The following is a 22,876-nucleotide window of genomic DNA, read 5'->3' on the forward strand; positions in this document are numbered from 1 at the left end:
TTATCTGTCTACAACAAAGCAATTAACCAATTTTAAATTATGTTATGTAAATGAAACTGGGTTAACTAATTGCAGTTGTACTAAGTCCTAAACCATTCATTTGAAAAAAGTTTAAAATTATTGCGTGTTATCCATATTGGTACTTAAACACTGCACCAAATTTATATAATTCTGAAATACAACATAAATTTTCCATACTCAAACAAAAGTTTGTTGAGTATGGAGTTTGTTGAGTACTTTTTGTTTTCTAAAGCTTGTTTTTCAGGCTTCCCCCCATCAAAATGGGATTCAATATCTCTACAGTACTAAACTAGTTTAATATGACTCTCAAAGCATAAGATATCCTTAAAGTGTTTATCTGAAATTCAGAATCTGGAAGTTCACATCTATTCAGCATCTAACATTTTTGCACTTTTAAAACTTCAGATTAAATCTAACCCGTTTCTGACATCTTCAACAGATAAAGTATTCATGAACTTCATCCTGTCACAAGAAATAAATAATCAAGTCTGTGTTCTTCATACATCTCAATCCTCAGCAAAAATCATGGGTTACACATCAAAATAAAAATTAACAATTTCACTTGCATATAATAACTGACAGAAGATTCAGCATTCGCCTATTCCCAGAAACAGAAATTTAAGATCCTCCGATTTCTTGATACTTTATCATCTTTAAAAGCAAAATAATTTTGTAAAAGAGGATATTTTAATATTCGTATAATCTTGCATGCAACCAAAAAATTATGAGCAACATACATAATACAATCTGATTTGAATTCCTCAAAGAATAATGGTCTTGTCTGACTGCAGAAAATTAATAAAAAATCTACATTCACAGAAAATGCTGTATTATTTAAATATAATAAAAAAATTGCTCCCAAAAAAAATAAAGAAAGCTACCACAGTTACTTCCACAAATTCAATATTCTTAACAGGAATCATTTTAGAGAGAATGGCGTAATAGTGTTTGTAATTTGCTTTTGAAGGCTGCACAACTTAGGATATGATGCCCCTCAAAATGAGGAAGAGTTTTAAGTAAATATATTTTTTCAATTAACATATGTGGTAATTACATTTTCCCACTGTGGTTAATTTAGGGCAAGTAACAGAATGACAAATATTGCATTTTAGTACTTTGGTGAAATTAGTTGTAATGGAAGTCAACTACATTTTTAAATTATTAGAAATTTCAAAACCTGATTGGTAGATATCAAGTTTCTGTTGTCGCCCCATACACAAGTCTTTAAACTACAAAACAGGGCCTCAGTCAGACTTGGTTCAGTCATAGTTGAGTCTGCTGACACTTCATTAGCAGCTATTTTCTTATAGGTCTTTGAAATCAATTTTCAGTTTTCTAAATGTTTTGGTCCCACAGCTTCTTATTAAGCATGCTTCAGAATAAATAGTACATAATTCCTTCTTGTACCAGCCATGTTTTCAGTCCCAGTGTACATACCAGCATTTAATGTACCCAAATCATAATGTACCCAAAATATGCTTCAAGATATGTGCAGGATATAATTTTCAACCCTGAAAGTATAATAATACTACTCCAAGTACTATAGCAGAGGTGGCCAAAGTGCAGCTCACGAGCCAGATACAGCTCTCACAGGCAATTTGTGTGGCTCATGCATATAAAATATCTGTATGAAATATGGTAAACTGAAACCATTCAGTGTTCAAAAGGAAGTAAATTATTAGTTTAAACTGTTTTTACAAAGTTATCAGGTTTTTTTTTTCTATTTAAAACCTCCTCCACCACTTTTATAATGATGTAAATACGAACTTGTGGCTTTTAGAAAACCTAGATGTGGCTCTCCAACATTCTTGAATTCAAACGTGCGGCTCTTACTGACATGAAGTTTGGCCAACCCTGTACTATAGTCTAATAATTAAAAATCGCACAGTAAAATAATCTTGAAAAATAATAAGATATTATATTTAAAACACACTGACTTTCATTTTTAATCACATTACCCAAAATAAGCTTGAAGATATGTGTACAAGATAATTTTCAAACCTGAAAGTATACTAATACTACTCCAAGCGCTATAGTTTAATAATTAAAAATCGCACAGTAAAATAATCTTGAAAAATACTAAGATATAATATTTAAAACACACTGACTTTCATTTTTTAATCACATAAAAAGAGAAACTTAGCTATATTTGATATCAGACATGTCACATCATTTCACATATTCAATTAGATTACATCCATGTAAGCCAGCAATGGTTTTATTCTGCAATAACTTCTAAAGTTACTAACCTCAGTAATAAAAGTAATGCAAATACATTCCTTTAATTCCATGTTGAATCACGTATCAAAATAAAATATTGAGCCTAATCAATGTTATCAAACATTTTCTTATTCAAAAACCTAGCAGAAGATATTCCCAAAAAAACTGATGAGAATAGGCAATGGAAATGAAGGAAAGCTTAAAAACATACTACGTCACTATATTTCCTGGCCTCAAAATCAATATTACTCTGACAACCCAACCCATAACGTAACGGATGCTGCTAGATACTAGGTGAGCTCACACAGGTATAAGAAGAATGAAAAACATTTGCAATGATCACTTTTAACAAGAAATGCAAAATAGAAGGGAAATTAGCTAAATCACGGATTCTAAACTAGTGGAGAAATTTCTCCTAACGGAGGGAATTTAACCCTCTCACTGCATACTTTTTTTATCAAAATAGGTTCAAAAATCGCGTATTTTTTTTATTACATATCTCAAATCTACATATGTTTTAGAGTTAAAATATACAAAAATTGTTTCTAATTTTTTTTCAATATAGAATAAGATTATAGAAAAAGGTTGTCAGAATACTGAAATTGAAGAATAATGATATAAAAGGAAAATTTTGAAAATTAATATTGCTTAAATTGTGATTTATTTTATAAAATACAAAGGTAAAACATATATACTAATGAAAATATTTGCATAATATAATATTTTGCATATCAATTTTGCACCACTGTTGAAAGTTTTCAATAGAAACTGAATTTTCCGATTCATCACTATCTGCAGAGGAATCCCAGAAATTCTCATCAGTTTCGCTATAACTATCTTCAATATACTTAAAATCAGAGTCAGAACTACTATCAGTTTCGTAAATATCATCAGGAATATAGGTTATATCACTCGCGAAATGCTTCCTGCCAGACATCTTTGAACTCTGAAAAGTGCGCACAAAATGCTGCATTACATATTCTTGTATATTTGGCAGAAATGTGGACAACTAACACCATCTGTTAGCCCACACTTAAATAAACAATTAAAACATCACAGAAATGCCGAAAGGAAACCTTGAAAGGGGAAAGAGTGGGTTGCACAGTTAAATAGATGGCAAAAATTCATCCCCAAAGAAATTGCGGGTTGCGCAAATTTCACTACTTCTGCATTGCCCGTGGAAATTGCGGGATGCGTAGTGAGAGTGTTAATGCTTTCAGGGGGTTGAACTCAGTATAATAGTTTCAAGTATGTAATAAAATACTACGGTCAAAGAACAACTAAGGCTTGGTTGAAATCAACTGGTCCCACTAGCCTGCTCAGTAAAAAATGACAAGTGTTGGATAATTGTTGAAAAATCGAATATGTTCACAAAGAATCAGAAAACATTCGTTATCAAATTTCAAGATGTTTCTGGGTGCAACATTAGCAAACATCTTTGAATGGATTGATTAATTAGACTTTTGCACTTCAATGCAATGGATTTATCACATGATACATGAGCTCAAATTTACAGTTAATTAAATAATTCACTTATGAAAAAATCTATATTACATGGACAAATGGATAATACATACCTCTGCCACAAAATCTGATCTTGAGCAAGCTCTCCCCAAACACATGCTGCTAAGCATAAATCAGTTGCATTCAGGTGTGATAAAACACAAAGACTTATTTCAGGTGGCAAATCAGCAAGATCAGGAAATCCTAAAGGTAAAATTGGCAATATACATAATAACAGAAATATGAATCAGGTGTACTCAATGGAAATAATTATGCAAATATTTATATATACAATAAATAGCTTGAAAAAATGCAATAAATAGCTTGAAAAAACTATCATATTTTTAACAATAATAAAGTTAAATACAAATAAAACTTGTAAAATCACACACATGAAGTAAAACATTAGACACAAAAATATTCAGTTTTAAAAAATATTCAATGCCATTAAATATTCAGTTACTGAAATTAGAGGAATTTTATTAATTCGGTAATATTTGGATACTAACAGATTACAAAAAATTTCTGTTCAAATGATTTTGAAAAATTTTCTGCTTTCTTAAATGTTAACTCACAAAATAGAAAACATTAAATCAAACTTTCACAGATTACTTGACCCAAACATGAAATATAAGATATAACTTACAAATACGACATACAACAAAACTTTCTATATCATACAGCGAAAGTAGTATGAAACAGTACTCGACCAAAAATCAATAAATAAATACATAAATAAATAAAAATAAGCACTCTGCCATCCTTCTAAGTACCAATCAAATAAATATGACTAAAAGTTCACAACTTCCATAGAAGTACCATAGCCTCCAAGCAAAAAGCAAAATCTAATATGCCAGGAGAGATTTGGTTTACTTGATTATGGCAAAGCACTCGAGGACTAGATGCCTAAGGGAAGGGATGTCTTTGTGGAGTAACTTCTAAGGGAAACTGGCTCGTATACAAGTTACACATGGAAGATAATCACGAAAATGTCCATGTAGACAGCCTGTACATCAGGATTCGAACCCAGACTGAATTACCAGTGTTTAATAATTTTAGCGTTCAGCCACTGGTGGGCTTATGCAAGGAGAGAAAGAGCATAGGAATAATGCATAAGTAACTTAAAATGTGTAATTAATGGATCACCAAGGAGCACCTGAAATCAGTTTAACACTGAAATTTATGCAAAAATTCCTTAAAAACATAAATATTGGAAAACATGATATGAAATGTATTCATCCCTGACATAAGGAGCTTTATATGGTCATCCATTTGCTTTCTAACTTTCTCAATTACTTCTGAAAGTAAAATATCATCAAAAATTCCCTTAATAAATCTGAAAACACTACCTCTGATAAACAACTATGTTAGGTTATTTCATAACTTGTGTTTCTTTTACATCTAGTGTGATAGCCATCATAAATTTTACTGATTTAGTCTACTAGCAGAAGAATCAATAGCAGCTGTTACAGTAAGGTCATTGACTGAAGTCAAATTGTAGTTAACTGGGATCTGACAAAATCATAAAACACAAAGAAATTTCCTTTCGCAACCTTAATAAATACTGACTTTCGCATCAGATCGCATTGTGGTTAATAAATTGTGAGCATAAATTTATACAGTCAAAAGTCGTTAATTCGGACACCCATAATATGGAATGATCTATAATCCAGACCTCAAAGCTACACACTTTCTGCGCATGCATTGCATTGACGCTTGCGCATAGGCGTTTACGCATGCTTGTAAGACCTTTACGGCTGCGAATATGCGTGTGCGCATAATATGTTTATGCATGCGCGTTTAATGTATAACGGACAGTATAAGCTAAGCTAAAATTATCTAATTATCTATTTAAATTAATGTTGCAGATTGCATAATTCCTTAATCTTCGAATTGGATTCGGCTTATTATTTTTTGCAGACTGTTAGAGCAATTTTATAAAAGTAAGCTTGAACTTTTGATTATGTCAAATAGAATTTCCGATATATATTTACTAATATGTAAAGGATCTACAAAGCGAAAGTATGTTTCGAAGTCCATTAAACAAAAAGTGGAATTGCTGCAAAAAATGGATAAAGGCATATCCTTTGTTTCTCTAAGCATTCCGAAATCTGTTTATCAATTTCACGCTGCTCTGGGGGGGGGGGGACAACCACAGCGCGCAATGAATTGGAAGTTGTTCTGTCAGCACTATCCTTATCTTCAGGGCAGATGTTTTTATTTTATTTGGCTTATAATTCCTTACTAAATGTAGTATTTCATCTCGATGTACTCCGTCTTTGATATGATTTAAATCAAGTTCCTTGTCATTATAATTCGCTTCCGATAGTGAAGAAAGTGACACAGAGGTTATTGAAAACGAACAAATTTTGATTGACAAATTAGTCAGTATTCTCGACACAGCAATTATAGGACTTGAACACCGGAACTTTGTAATTAAACAAGAAATTATGTCTGTTTAATAGAATTAAAGAGAAAGTATTATCACATAAAATGAAGCAAATTAAACAACTTACATTGAAAGAAATGTTTAATAAAGTAAACAAATAAATATTAAGCTTTTTCTTTTTGTAAATTTTGATACCCTTTAGATCATATCTGTTCTTTATTTCATAAATTATGGTTTCATATTTTTAATTTTATAATTTCTGCATGCCATCTTACCAGATTTAAACTGATGATCTATAATCCGGAAAAATCGATAATCCTGACGCGTCCAGATTAATGACTTTTGACTGTATATTACCACTTGTCACTGGATGAATCAGGTTCTTCTAATTCAGCAATAGACTGTTTTAAATTTTTAAAGCTGAAGTCATCAATCTCTAGCATAATAAAGATACCTTGATTTCAAACAAAACTATACCTAATATGTTGAAAATTCATTTTATGTGTTTCACTGCAGATGGTTAAGTCAATAATTAAGGCAACATAGAACTTTGTTTCACCTTTATCTGATTATGCTAAAGCATAAGCAGGCCACTGAACACAAGTATCACAAGTATAACTAGTCTTGTCGCAAAAAATAAAAACCAAGATCCTTGCTTCTATAACAATAAACAATAGATCAATCATGTCATTTTCCAGTGGAGGTGGACTGGTGATTTAGCCATCAAAAAACATTTTAAGCGATCGTATACTTTATTCATTTGTACTCAACACTAACATGAACATCCTGGTCCCCCACTGAAGTCCCTGGAATTTCTACGCGGGGCCAAATGTTCATCAAAATTTAAATTCCAGGGAATTTCAAAAATTGATGATTTTTCAAACTTTTTATTCTATAATGAAAATGCAAAGGCATTGCTCTTTTTTCACTTCTTCCTGTTTCAAAAATAATCTAATGATTCTATGACTTCACAGCTGATTCCCACAGTCTGCCAAAATGGGAAGCTGACGGTTGGTTAAATATCAATTTTACTTCCTCTAGAAACAAAAATTTATGAGTTTCTTGATTTTGCTTGCACTGCAAGAAGCGCTTTTCTGTTTTCTTTCTCTTTTCCTTCAAGTTAGTTCCATAGTCATTGTAAATCTCAGCTAGATTTTCTTTTTGATATAAATTGTTTTAATGTGCATAAAAATGCCTTTGTTGGAAGATTACACCATTTCAAGATAGATTGCTTTTATTACAAAGCATACAAATAAATACATGTACAATTTAAATGATTTTGGCCTGCGTCCTGCAAAATATTTGATCAAGAACATCCTAAAAAATCTACTCTGATTCAACGAAATAGTCATGATTGTATTATTTCAGGTACTGGTAGAATTGCCATTATTTGACTTGCAGTTTGAGCTCTATGTTTGCAACACATAAAACAAGTTCTTACTAATTTTTGAATAACAGATCTAGCATAGCTAGCAGCTATGATCTAAAATTGCTGTCTAATTAAAGAAAAAAGTTATGGTGTTGCATGCAGATATTTTTTTTTTTTTTCATTCTCAGCTAGTTGTGCATTTTCCAGCTTTCTTACTACTCATAACATTTTATCATCATCTAAAGATGGACACTAAGTACATTGCTATTTGGAGGTAAATCTTTTCTTTTTATCAAACACTGAATTTCTTTACATAAGTTCAATCATGGTACTATTGAAGTAACACAGAGTGTTGCAGCTCAAATTTCATTACTAGATAAGAATATGACTCTTTCAAAATGTGTTTACCTTTGAATTTAATTTGAATCTTAATATCAAAGCAAAATGCATTGTAACTTCGAAAATGAGGATATTTTTTATATAACGGTAAGTTTCTGTACAATTTCAGAAGCTACAAATGATACTGGTTTATGTCCTTCTGGTAATGCTTTTTCATCCGTAGGAACATATTTAGACACAGGAGCCTCAGTGCACTCACTCACTGAACCAAAGAGGTTCATTCCACCACAATTCATGAGACAGCAATTTTGCAGGAAATAACCCATGTGAAGCCTAATCAGCAGGATCTTCTTTTCCATCAACATGACTCCAGTTCTCAGCTGGTAAGATGGCTTTCAATCCAGAAACTGTTGGAAATGAATACTTGCCACCTTTTAGAATCTAACTTTAGCCATGACAATACAATTTGTGAATCACTCTACATGTGCACTGAAGCAAATTTTTTTAACTAATGCTGCTCTGACAGCCTGAATCAAGTGTGCTAGTAATAGTGCTGCACATAATTCCAGTCTAGGAAATGTGATAGGCTTCAGTGGTGCTACAGGAATTTTAGCTGTTAAAAGTTTTACATTAGACTTGTCACAAGTTTTGATGTACATAACTGTCATACAGCTCTTTTCAGAAAAGTGACAAACTTTGTGAAGTTCACATCAAGAATAATCAGGTAACAGGGCTTTTCTTAGTATATGTGTTATGTCTAGGAGCAAAAACAATTTTACTTTACACCTGACTGCCACTGGCTCCGACATAGCAATGTGAATACTCTACATCTAAAATTTTAAAACACCATTCCAGAATTTTAAATGTTTATTTAATAGTATTCTAATCATATATTTGCAAGTTATACACTATAAACACAATAAACAAAATTTGAACTTATCTGCACCAGCGTGAATAAGCCTGGCATAATATTCTGAACTCGACGCAACTTTAGCAGGAAAAATACCGCAAATTCAAACGCAAGGTTTCATCCTTTCCAACACAGCTAATTTTCTAAATATATTTTCTAATATCCGCAGCGACACAGCGGATTCATTTCATTCACCCAAAACTCAAATGTTTTAACGCAATAGTATCGCAAAGGAAACATCGACTCAAAATTAAAATATTAAAATCTATAGAATATCATCCGCTGTTGCCATTCCAGCACTGCCAAGTTTTTCTTCCTGCAGCTGTTGCCAGACTTATCCTCGCTGCATGAGAAAGGTAAACAATATGTATGGAATTCAAAGTGTAACTTCCTTGCACGAAATTTTAAAATTTTGATTAGTCTCTTGTGCTACAGTGTCATCCTATGATAACTGTAATTTCAACAGTTGCTGAATTTCATTTCATTTTAATCAGAATTACAAAAAAAAAAAAAAAAAAAAAAAAGCTATCCACCCCAATGGATTGAAAAGCTTTGACACAAATTACAGAATAATCCTTTTAGTGGGGACACTCTGTTGATCTATTACACTGAAATTACATTTGAAGTCATCATTGTTAGAAAAATTATTCCAATCCTAGGACATTTATGGCTCTGTTTTCTATTACACGATGAATATTGTCACTATCTAAGTTTGTTAACTCAGCAGTTTTTAACACTTGTTGAAAATTTATGGAACTCAAAGTGACCCTTTTTAGCATTTGCTGTAATTCATCTATCAACGCAATGCCTTAAGACTATCCTCAACACACGTTAACACATCATCAATGAAAATATATTTTTAAACTACATTCTTTGCCTTCAGAAAATATTGTCCTTTATCAGTTGCTGACTCAAAACTTTAGTTGCAACATATGGAGCTGCTGCAGTTCCATATGTGACAGTGTTTAAACAGCAAACATGCATTTGTTTATCTGGGCTGTCTCTCCATAACATTCTCAGAAAGTCTCAATCTTTTTCATAAATTTTATCTGCTTATACATCATTCATATATCAGTAGTTATTACAATATTATAAGTAAAATAGAAATTAAATCATCTAGTGTTTGGGGGCCTATTGTTAATGCATCATTTAAAGAACCACCTGTGGTAGTCCTATCACTTGGATAAAAAAAACTCTCAATTTTGTTGTTAAGCTAAATTCATTCAATATAAAGTGATGCAAGATATAAGAGTATTTATTCTCCAATTCATAACTAGTACTCCAGTGAAAAACATTCTTTCATAAACTCAATGTACTGGTTGTTAATTTCTGGCATGGATAACTGTCTTTTCTCGAAACACTGAAATCTTCTCTTCAACATTTTGCAAGAATCAATTAAAACCTCTATTATGCTTGAATGGTAATACAAATGAATGGTTCACACTGGCTGAAAAGAAAAGACAGCTCCCCCCCCCCAAAGAATTCAGTGATGACGGATGTATCATCAGAAGTAATAAAATCTGAGGGAGAAAAAAAAAACTTTTTAATATATTGCTGTAATCAAGAACTAATCAAGAACTATGTGAATGATGAAATGCTTTGTAAATATTATTGAACAAAACTCTCACAAGTTATGGCTTGGTGTCTTAGATTTATTGCCAGGACAAAACTCTCACAAGTTACAGCTTGGTGTCTTAGATTTATTGCCGATCTCAAAGATTATCATTGAAAACAACTAAATCAATTGCTCTCCTTATCAAAGATGTAGCCAAAGCTTATTCTCAGATAATCAAGTGTGCACAAATGCAAGAATTTAGTAAAGAAATCAATCACTTGAAAAAGGAAAAACAATCAAATCCCTGCAGTAAACTCAATATGTTACCTTCTTTCTTAGATAATGAGGGTACTCTCAAAAGGGGACGAAGACTAAGAAATCCTATCATATAGACAGTAAAAATCCAGTCATTCTGCCTTAATTCCACTATATTACAGAACTGATAATATAACATTATCACTATAAATATCTATGCAGATGAATGCCCATGCCACATTCAAAAATCAAACAGATACTGGATCACATTAATGCATGAACAGCTAATTCATCAGATCATTCGGAAATGTGTAACATGCTGTCGACATAGAAGTAAGCTGTCATAAATAATGGGAAATCTTCCAACATCTAGACTGAATCTCACGAAAGCTTTTTCGAAATGTGGAGCAAATTTTGCAAGGTGTGGTGTTCAAGGAGGGAAGATTTATGTTTGTGATTTCATGTATTTCAGTACTAAGTTAGATTCCTTCATAGCAGCTCTAAAAAGATTCATTGTTAAATAAGGAAGAGTGGTGGAAATGTTTTTTTAGGTAACATCAAATAGCTGAAAGAATGGTATTCTGACCAAAAACGAACTAGATACTTTTACAGAGGAAGAAATTAAGTGGAATTTCAATCTACCTTCTGCACCCCACTTTGGTGCATAAGGCAAAGCTGCAGAGATTAAGAAACATCACATGAGAAGAGCAACTTGGTTCTCATGTTGAAATGTTTGAAAAATTTTCTACTTATCTATGAGAAATAGAAGCTTGTCTGAACTTAAGATCATTAGTAGCAATTTCAGGTGATCCAGATGATTTTTACATAATTATACTCGGTTTATTCCTAACAGGAACACTGTTGAAAGCTATTCAAAAACTAAATACGCATTATGATTAACCTACCACTTTATAATTGCTGGAAACTGGTCCAACAAATGTCTCTGTCCTTTTGGATGAAATGGCTTAATTATTTAACTCAGCTTCAAATATGCTTAAAGTGGCAGCATGCTTCAACAAATGTTAAAATAAATTATCTAGTAATAATTACAGACAACAGCTTAGAACCCTTAAATGGAAATTGGGCCATACTGTTTTCCCAGGTACTGTTAAAAGAGACTGTTATGAAATTAAAAACTACAAATGATGTACCCAAAACTTCTATTCGAAAATTGTGAGTGTAACCTGTGAAAATTAAATATTGGGAACAATTATGAACATTAACTACAATCTGATATTCAATGAGATTCATTTTAAATACTTCAAGTTTTAATGTGGACTGCATTATTAGATTTATGTAATTCATTGTCTGTATCTCTTTGATGTCATTTTCAAAACTTAGCATTACTAATTTAAATGTATGAACTATTTATTGAAGAAGTTATGTATTTACTAAGAATAATGTTAACTAATAAGTAATGCAGCGCTTATTATTGCATATTATATTTTGTTTGTCAGCATATGTAATTAATTGTTTTAAGTTTAATATTCTGCATTTCTTGTAGGTAATTATTTGTAATCATTGATTTTATAAGAGATAATTTGATGTTCTGAACAGCCATGCATGGCAAGTATCTTGAGATCTCCCATAGAGAGAGCTGTAGCAGCCTTAACTTATTATAAAAAAATTTCAGTTATTAAAGAAGTTAGGACGTATTGGAATGAGTGGGAAAATGTTAAAAAATAGTGCAACAAAATATGTGCAATGGTGGTACTATGCACATATTTTACATATGTGCATAGTACCACCATTAACTTATGTTATGGTTACATAACATAAGTTAATTACTATTACTAAGTTAATTACTAGCATAATTAATAACATAAGTTAACATAAGTTATGGTTACATAACATGAGTTAATTATGGTTAATAACACCATAATTAACTATGTGTTACAGTACACATAGTTAATTAAAGTGTTGCAGAAATATGGAGCCATTTCATAGATTATAATTTACAATATGAGTCCATGTGACTAAACTCTTTTCAACAAAATGAAAGAACCACTGCGAGGGATCCCTTACACTGGAGAGAAGGTTATGTGCACTTTAAGATGGCATGAATGTGCTGTACGTGTAGGATGTTTTCCAATAATTTTGTAGAAGGTAACATATATATCAAGTGTGATTATATCAAGGGACTGTCAGTGTTTGTATCTATGGTAATAAAGTCTTTTCAGGATTATCAATGTATTGCCATAACTTTTTATCCAAACCATATAAATTTGCCAATTTTCTATAACCTGTTTGTGCTATCAGAAGACTGATAAAGTCTGTAAGTGACAGCTTTTGTGTTTCAAAAAAAAAAATTCAATCAGTCAATTTAAAATTTTATTACTTTTATTACTACACTTATATAAAACTTTGCAGGTTTTTTTTTTTTTTTTTTTTTTTTTTTTTCCTTTGCTGATTTAAACTAAGATCTCTTAGATTGTTCATGAGTGAAAAGTTCTAAACTTGTTTTAATACAGCAGCAAAATTTTCATTCATTAAAATAGGTACTAACACAATGAAGTTGCTATACCCACCCTTAGTCTAAGCACTAGTTCTGTCTCCATGAAAATAACTGAAACAATCAAAAGAAAAAGCTTTAACATCATAACTTTTCCCTCCAATTATCAAGTAAGACTACCTGATGATGTGGGATAATAAAGAAGGACCAGCATGAAGGTTAGTAATATGAAGTTCTTTCACTAGTAATTCACTAAATTTATGGTGAGAAGGAAGCATTGCAGGGTGTTTGACATTAAATGCCAAAGATGAATTTTGAAGATGTCCTTTCACCCATAAGAGACCATCTTTGTCAATGAATGGATAAAGAGAACGTAGTTGGCTCACTTTTGCCCAAGAAGACCTTTACATCATAACACAATACCTTTACTTTTTTACTAATACCTTTACATCATAACTAATAAAATTACTATTCGAATAGCTAACTTTCTGCATTATGTACTTTGCAGATGCCTTCTGTTCATATTTTTATATTTACTGCATATGCCCACAAAAGATAGTCGAGGCCTATTATTTTTAAATATTGTTTTCACTCAATAATTAAAGATAAATATCTGTTAAATCATGTTCCTTAAATGCACGTTTTCTTTTTAATGATGCTTCAAATTTTTAGAAAAGATCTCAATACACAGTCATATGGAACTTAAGCTCGAATATAAAAATAAGTCAGCCTTAAATTAAACATATTTTATAACATAAAGCTTGAAGCAGAACAATTCCCTCTACCCCATTAAAAATAATAACAAATTGCACTAAATTCAATAATGAACAGTTCGAATTCCGCAAACGGGCTGGCTGCATGGGTGTTTTCGTGGTTTTTCTCATGTGTAACGTGTATACGAGCCAGTTTCCCTTAAAAAGTCCTCCACGAAGGCATCCCTCCCTTAAGGCAGATAGCCCTCGAGTGCTTTGCCATAATCTAATAAAGCAAAAGCAATAATGAACAATGAATATTCTTTCTTCGGTGCTGTAAAGCAACAGCCTGCACAACTGGGGTAAAATCAGGGTTTCTTCTGAAACAGAAGAATGGAACCCTGACTTTTCCAGGTTTTCCAGGTGTATTTTTAAAAAAATCTCAGTCTATCCGCGTAGTGCATGTTGATTGTGCTGAGAAGTAAATTAATTATGGTACCACTCGAAAAAACAAAAATTTACCTATTACATACACATACACATATATATACCCCAAAGCATTACTATTATAATAGCAGTTATTTCCTCCACTGAAGACTGAGATTAGAATCTGCCCAATCTGGCTTAAAAAATTTCTTCCCCCCCCCCTCCAAGACAGCTAAATGAAAGAAAGAAATCTATTTAATGACATTTCAAAATAAATTCAAGTGTTTTATATTTATTTAGCAGCATACACAAGCAAAAAATATGTGCATTAAATTTCATGATGGTATGTCATCATATTCATAAAATTAGTTTCAAGGGTTATGTCAGTGAAAACTGCCTGAAATTTGAAAGTAATATCAATTAATAATAAATAAATTTAGAAGGAAGATGCCACATTGATACGAATAACATTAAAATAAAGATAATTACTTAAAGATTAAAAACTAAATTACAATAATCAACAATATTTTGGCGAATATAGTAATAGTAAGTGGTTAGATTAGATGATTTTACTGCAAAATGACAACTTATTAAAAAGGGGAAAAAAAGGTTTAAAAGACTGTATGGTAAAATTCTAGCATACAGTTCAGCCATGGCACAATTTTGAAAGTTGTCGCCAAAACCAAAATAGCCCGTTTACTGCTCATCATAAATGCCCTGTTTACTATTCATTATAATGTTGCAAAATCTTGTGAGTACTGTATACTAGGATTAAATCGATGTTGTTTTACATGAGAATGGGAAGGTATTTTGTTTCATTGAACATACACTGCACATGCGAGTTCTTTTGATTCTTGAGGTTATTACTGGAAACAAAACTTGTTGGAAACTTGCTTTGCCTTTCTAAAAGACAACCTGATTGTAGCTGCAAAAATTGGCTCTATGCCAGTTGCTTGAATGACATTCACATGGTACATAATTCAACAAGAAAGTGATGGCTTCCAACATTGGCGCCAAAATTGCTTTTGGGGGGGGGATCACCATAAGTAATTTCCTGACTTTTCGAGATTTTGACTAAAATATTTAAATTCCCTGACTTTTCCAGGTTTTTCAGCTTGTGTGGCAACCCTGGCGTATATTGTACATATTTTAAAAATATGCCGACGCTCTTTGATTGTGGCTGAGAACAAAGCGAAGGTAGAAATCCCCTTTGCTCACATAAAATAGTTTGTCAACATGTGATGCATCGACAGCATTCCCTCTTCCCTAATTGCAAGGAATAAGCAGAAAGAAAGAGAATGTGACATCATGCAACTTGTTTCAGTTTGAATTTCTCTTTTTAAAATTAATGATTCAGTGCATAACTTCAGATTACAAGTAATTAATAAGAATTCTTTTTTTCCTACTCAAATTTATAGGCATGTGCTAAGATGCCACCCCTGCGTAACATAATTTTAAACACAATATGTACATAACAGTTCTAAAAATAACAAATTACTGCAATTAATATAGGTAAAAAAGTAAACACTTAAAAAATGATACCTACCAACACAGCAGTTTTCTCCATCAATGTTGTTTTCATATTCTTTAATTTTTTTTAAAACCTGACCCATTACCCAGGATTCAAAATTTTTACCATTTACCTAAAAAATAAGAAATATTTTTATTCACATAATACATAACAGCTTAATGAAACTTACAAATATTGGCCTAAAATCAAACAAAATACAAGAAGCAAAATAGAAGAAGCAAGAGGGAATAAAGTCACACTAAAAAATAACTAATAATTTTATTTATAACTTATGTTCTGTTTAAGTTTAGGCCAACTATCTAATGCATAGATTCTTGATGAATACACTTTTAGAAAATCCACTAAGTAGTAAAAGGCAGCAGCACAATTTTAAAATTACCCATATTGTAAGCATTTATAAATATACACCAAGATCAATAATAAATAAACTATATATTATTCATATAAAAAATAAAATTCAGACAAAATAACTACACATTCTACAAGTTAAATACAGTCAAGAAATTTTAGAAATATGATTAGTTATTTTAAAATTACAAGACAATACTGAATAGTGAAATGGGATTTGATGTAAAACCCGTACTTTAAGAGAGAAGACATATTTGTAAAGAACTGACATTCAAAAAGCAAATTCCATTGAATATAAGTGTTCCTTTTTTTAATCAAGTTGTTTTCATTTGCTCATTTGTAAAACAACCACAATTAGTTTTCCTTTTGCATCGATGACAGCCTGCACATGTCTGGGAAGCCTTTCCACCAGTTTCTGATAGGTGGGCCATAGGAAATGACTTCTTATGGCTTGCAGTGAGGCAAAGCTGTCAGTAGGAACAGTTGATTTGGCTGGCTATGTGCACAAGTCTCGATCCTGCTGGAAGAGAATTGGGCCTTCTCTGACGTAATGTCATAGTCGGGACTGCAGCATTTTTCAGAATGTCCACATACATCTCAGAGTTCATGTTTCCAACCACAGGAACTAAGGGACCCAGACCAAACTGTGAAAAACAATCCCACATCATGATGCTGCCACCACCAAACATTACAATCGGCACAATGAAGTCACGTAAGAAGTGCTCGCCAGGCATCCGCGAAACCCAGATGCATCCATAAGACTGTCAGAATGTAAAGTGGGATTCACCACTCCAAAGAACATTTTTTTAAATGTGTACAGTGAGCTTTGAACCACTGCAATCAAAGCTTCACATTCTGAGGGGTGACATTCAGCTTGTGAGTGGCTGCATGACCATGGAATCCCAGGTTTTTTTTAAGTCTTGGCAAACAGTCCTGCTGCTAACACTTATGCCTGAACATTGGAACTCTGAGTGATTTCAACCAACGAGGACTTGAGATTTTGTTTCATTTCTTTCATTCATGATTTTGCTTCATAGAGTTCTACAGCTGTTCTTTTTTGGCCTCCCATTTCATTGTTATGCAGTTTCACTGCCCTGATGTTTCCACTTCACAATTTCATCACTCACAGTGGATTTTGGATTCTGTAGAATGTCTGAAATTTCATGAAGTGATTTCCCGCAAAGGTGGCATCCCACTATACTGCCAAGGTCAAAGTCACTGGGCTCCTTTAAATTACTCATTGTGTTACAAATGCATAAATATGACCTGGCAAAAAAACTACCAAAATTTTTATAGCTTTAGGTTACATATCAAATTAAGTGATGTGCAGACCAGTGCATAACCAGTTTTCCCTGAAACCAGTTTTTAAACAACTTTTTCAATTAAAAAATTTTAACCTATGCATTATTCACCTGGTATATTTCAACAGTCAAATTGATCAGTCTGAAAAATCATCAATTAAAAAAATATTGGTACCATTTCTAGTAATATAAAAATACACAGCTAAAATACCATCTATAGATAAATCTTATCTATAGATTTATAATAGATGTTTAAATAAGTATCTTGGGATTGATATACGATAGATTAATGCCAGGTATTATAAAAGAATAAACAACTACTATTAAATGCACTAAGCCAAAATGGTTCTATCCTAGGTATTATAAAATTGTTGCAGCCAGTCTCATCAATGGTTTTCCGAGGACAAAGGATGGCATAGGGCATTCCAGCAAAGAGTCAACTGCCATCATGCATTTAGTCTATAAACTCACCGCCCATTTCTGGAAAAAGAAGGATATGATGGATATTTGCAAAACACACCTTGTTGCAGGTATCTGAAACCCAGATTCAAGAAAAATTAAATATGCATAACTTAACTGATGCCTAATTTTTCACATGCATTAGGGGAAAATTATACAAACATGAAACATATGGACTTTTTTTGTGGCATTTCACATAATCTTGAAATATAAGTTTTGTAAATTGATATATTTAACATATTTGGTCTACCGGAAAGTTCTGTCCGTTTTATGACAGCAATTTTCAACACGTAAGCACATGTATATTTGCCGCATGTTCGGCTCTCTATTTTTATTGCTTAATGTATACTTATTGACATAGCAAATTAACCAAAACAAAGTTGATTCATGTTAGTCTTAAGTGTGAAGTGATAGTGTACTCATGGCTGCTAATAATGTTCATTTACACCGCTGTATTTTATAGGAATTTCAACGAGGAAGAAATGTTACAGAGGCATGTAAAAACTCATTGAAAGCGTTTGGTGAAGGTACAGTTTCTGATAGGATATGCAGTAGATGGTTCAAAAAATGTGAAACAAGTGATTTCGAACTTTCTGATATGCCATATTCTGGGCGGCCATCTTTGATCAACGACAATATTGTTACGACCATGTCTGAGCAAGATCCTTTTCTGATAACATTGGAGATTGCAGAAAGGCTTAAATCAGCACAGAAAACCATTTTAGATCATATTCAGAAGATAGGATTGGTGTGGAAATATTCAAGATCACATAAATTAAGCCAGAAGAATTTGGATGATCGAGTTGTCATATGCACATCTCTGCTTGCTCAGAACAAAATCAAGCCCTTCTTGAACCAGATGATAACTGGGAATGAAAAGTGGATTACCTACGGACACATCACAAGGAAAAGGGCATATTGTGAACCTGGAAAACCTAGCCCTTCCACCTTTAAACCAAATCTGACTCAGAATAAGAGAATGTTATGTATACATGGTGGGACATTTGAGGACCTATATATTATGAGCTTTTAAAATCGAACAAAAAGCACAGTTCGGAGAAGTATTGTCAGCAACTGGACAATTTAAAAACAGCAGTCCAAGAAAAGAGGCCAGTGATGTTCAATACGAAGGACTTCATACTGCATCATGATAATGCCAGACCACATGCTGCTTTGGGGACTCAAAAAAAAATTGGAAAACTAGGCTGGAAAATTCTGTCACATCCATCATATTCCCTAGACTTAGCACCCTCAGCCTATCACTTGTTTTTGTCCTTACAAAATTTTTTGAAGGACAAAAAATTCAAAGATATCAAACAAGCACTGGCTCAATTTTTAGTTATCAGAAGTTACAAAATTTTTCAAAAATGCGATATACAAATTGCCCTCATGCTGATCATGCCTCAATTTATCATTAATAATACTGGGAATTATATTATCTAATAAAGTTTATTGATGGTAAGATAAATTTGCATTTTGTTTTAGTCTAAAAAAGGACAGAACTTTCCGGTAGACCAAATATATAGTACATACATTTCTTAAAATATGTTTTCTAATAAATATTAAGAATTTGAATTCTGGATGTTTTGTAGGAATATTTCAGATAAAGGCTATTTAGTTCTGGTCTATTCCTTCAGTGCTATTTTGTCAAGCTATTTGCCTTTGGAAATGAATGAATTTCAGTGAGCACAGCTCAAAGAATAAACACAAAAGTCATGTAGTTATAAACTAAAACTGAACACATATACAAATTAGTTCATTTCCTATTTTCTTAAAAATATCAGAAATGGTGAAATTTTTTATTTTAGTTAATCTAGATTTCCTGATAAGAAAAGAAACTTTTTTAATATTCTCTGGCTAGTTGACATTAAATAAAATTTCATCATTTGCAAAGAATTAATTACATTCCCACAAATACATCAACACTACTTTCATTATTATTATACTGTTTAATAATACATTTGGCCTACTTTCAAGTTATTATTTACTTCACTATTTAAAGAATAAATATCTAGCCATTCCTAATACAAAAAGTTCTCACCAAACCTTAGTAAAAGTTTCTCACACAAAAATAGTAGTTCTTCCCTCATTTACAAATGATGCATTTTTCAAGAAAACCTCTTTTTACCAAAAAAGAAGGAAAAGCCATTACATCTTTGGTTTAATCCTGGCATACGGTACACATGGTACTTGGCTTTTTTTGGTGACTTTATGATGAGCAGTTAACAAGGCATTAATGATGAGTAGTAAACGGGTCATTTTGGTGTTGGCAACAATTTTCAAAATCGTACCAAGGCTGTACAGTCAAAAGTCTTTAATCCGGACTCGTCGGGACTTCGGCGATTCCGGATTATAGATCATCAGTTTAAATCTGGTAAGATGGCATGCAGAAATTATAAAATTAAAAACATGAAACCGTAATTTATAAAATAATGAGCAATTATGATCTAAAGGGTATCAAAATTTACAAAAAAAGAAGCTTAATATTTATTTGTTTACTTCATTAAACATTTCTTTCAACGCGCGCATGCGTACCTTACGCATAGCCGAAATTAGAAAATTGCAACCAGAAAACTATTTGATTTACATTCGTGATATTTATAATGACGAGGAATTTGATTTAAATCATATCAAAGACGGAGTACATCGAGATTAAATACTACATTTAGTAAGGAATTATAAGCCGAATAAAAAAAAACATCTGGCCTGAAGATAACGATAGTGGTGACAGATCAACTTCCAGTTCATTGCACGCCGCGACGTCCCCCCCCCCCGCGCAGAGCAGTGTGAAATTGATAAACAGATTTCGGAACGGTTAGATAAACAAAGGATATACCTTTATCCATTTTTTGTAGCAATTCGTTTTTTTGTTTGATGGACATCGAATCATACTTTCGTTTCCTAGATCCTTTGGGAGCTCCAGCATCGGAAATTCTATTTGACATAATCGAAAGTTCAATCTTACTTTTATAAAATTGCTCTTACAGTCTGCAAAAAATAATAAGCCGGATCCAATTCGAAGATTAAGGAACAACGCAATCATCAACATTAACTGAAATAGATAATTAGATAATTTTAGCTTATATGTCCGTTATACATTAAACGCGCACGCGAAAACGTTTTCTGCACTTGCGCAGACGCATATGCGCAGTCGTAAATGTCTTGCGCGCACGCGTAAAACACCTATGAGCATGCGTCAACGCAGCGCATGCGCAGAAAGATTTTAGCTTTGAGGTCCGGATTATAGATCATTCCGGATTATGGGTGTCCGAATTAACGACTTTAGACTGTACCATATACTAGGATTTTACCCTAGATTTTTAATGCATATAACAAAATTTTTGAATTTCTATAGATGGTTATGAAAGTAAAAATACCATGCAGATTAATAAGTTTTCTGAAAAACACACAAAAAATACAACAAAAAAAACTGTAAAAGACACACTCAAAATATATTATCATTCTGTATTTAATACTCTCAGTGTTAAGGACAAAAAATTCCATACAGAAAGGTGGGTTTCGAAATCATTACACTTGAAATTTCTGCCAGCTTTTTCAATGTATTCTATTTCAGGTAGGATGTATACTAGAAGAAAAGGAATCAAAGTACAAAGTGAAAGAGTCATTTTTTAAACATAACAAAGAAAATACCATTTATTCATGACATTTCGAAGAATTTTGAAATTTCAGGGCTAAATCCGTAATGCTTGGAGGGTTAACATCAATAGTGGAAACCATTTGAAAGCACACAATACAGTACTAAGTCCGAAATCCCCGGAATGATCTAAAATCCGGACCTCAAACCACCAACAAAGTTTTTCTCATAGGCTTTACGCATGTGCATTTGATTCCCCCTCCCCTTCTGCACATAATAAAACATCTGAAGAGTCCCGATTCTTAATTCTACTTTGACATGAAATAAAATACCTTGTTATTGAAGAAACAATTATTTTAGCACAAATTTGTATGATCAGTAATTTGGCTCCATTGCTACGTATCTACTTGACACACATCTCAAACCATAACATTCCACATCGATACATCATTGATCTGACGCCAACCTGGCGAATTATTATTCATTATACTTTCCTTTCATCACTGCATGTTTATCAAAACTTGAGTTACATGTAGCGATGCCTAAAAAAAATTTTTATGTTAGTAACTGAATAATAAAGGAGTACAGTAACCTTTTATGTTGTCATTATGCTTGCCGATGATTACAGATTTAAGTTAAATGCGCTAAAAATTGTTGACGACCAATTTACAAAAAATTTCTTTCCATATGCTAAAAATAGATTTTGTTGATACTCATAAACCCAAAGATTACATTTAGGGCTATCTGAATTAAGAATAACTGATTTGTTATTCACGTAAACCTAGAACCAGCGCCAGGGCTCATAAGGCCACAGCGAGTCGGAGAATTTAGGACCCACAGACACTGCATCAGGCAGTAAGTTATCTAGCACCGGCCCTGAATAAGGCTTAAGTATATGTGGGAATTAATTTATTCAGAACTCTGATAAGCCTTAAGTATGTGCAAAAAATCAACATAAGTATAATAAATAACTAAACTAATACAATTCAGGCTTAATTGTCTCAGTGCACGATAGAAGCAAGACAAAATTTAAGGGAGTCACCAAGCTCAAAATGCATAGACAAATATGTTAACAAAATTTTTGAATTTCTATAGATGGTTATGAAAGTGAAAATACCATGCAGATTAATAAGTTTTCTGAAAAACACACAAAAAATACAACAAATGAGAAAGTAGTGAAGGATGGATAAATTTGATGATGATAGGCGTGAATTTTAAAGGTTTTCGGATATCGCAAAACAAAGGTGAAATTTTCCAAATAACAGATTTTGTAAAGAAATGTGGAGAAGCGGTAATAAATGAAGTTGATATAAAAGAAGTTTTTCATTATGATGACAATGCTTCTACCGCAGTCGATAGAGAAGAAAGTGACGAAAATAACTTCTCTGTCACTCAAGAAAATTTTGATTGACAAATTAGTCAGAATTCTCAAAACAGCAGTTACAGGACTTCAACAATGTAACTAAACAAGAGATTATGTCTGTCTACAGAATTAATGAGAAAGTATTAGC

The 22,876-nt window shown here is 32.4% G+C and overlaps 1 protein-coding gene across 2 annotated transcripts in view; it reads right to left on the reverse strand.

Annotated features, from left to right (window-relative positions):
• Nucleotides 1-22,876, reverse strand: part of LOC118187060 (F-box only protein 8-like) — a 103,810-nt gene that overhangs the window by 36,002 nt on the left and 44,932 nt on the right. For both annotated transcript variants that reach the window (XM_085808785.1, XM_035357239.2), the window contains exons 2-3: nt 15,678-15,774; nt 3,819-3,948 (exon numbers count right to left, since the gene is read on the reverse strand). In XM_085808785.1, the coding sequence (XP_085664911.1) occupies nt 3,819-3,948; nt 15,678-15,744 (197 nt within the window). In that variant the 5' untranslated portion in view covers nt 15,745-15,774. The remainder of the gene's footprint in view (nt 1-3,818; nt 3,949-15,677; nt 15,775-22,876) is intronic.

This window comes from Stegodyphus dumicola, chromosome X2 (assembly GCF_044657685.1).
Source record: "Stegodyphus dumicola isolate Sdum_Otavi_A_Nest chromosome X2, ASM4465768v1".
Lineage (NCBI taxonomy): Eukaryota > Metazoa > Arthropoda > Arachnida > Araneae > Eresidae > Stegodyphus > Stegodyphus dumicola.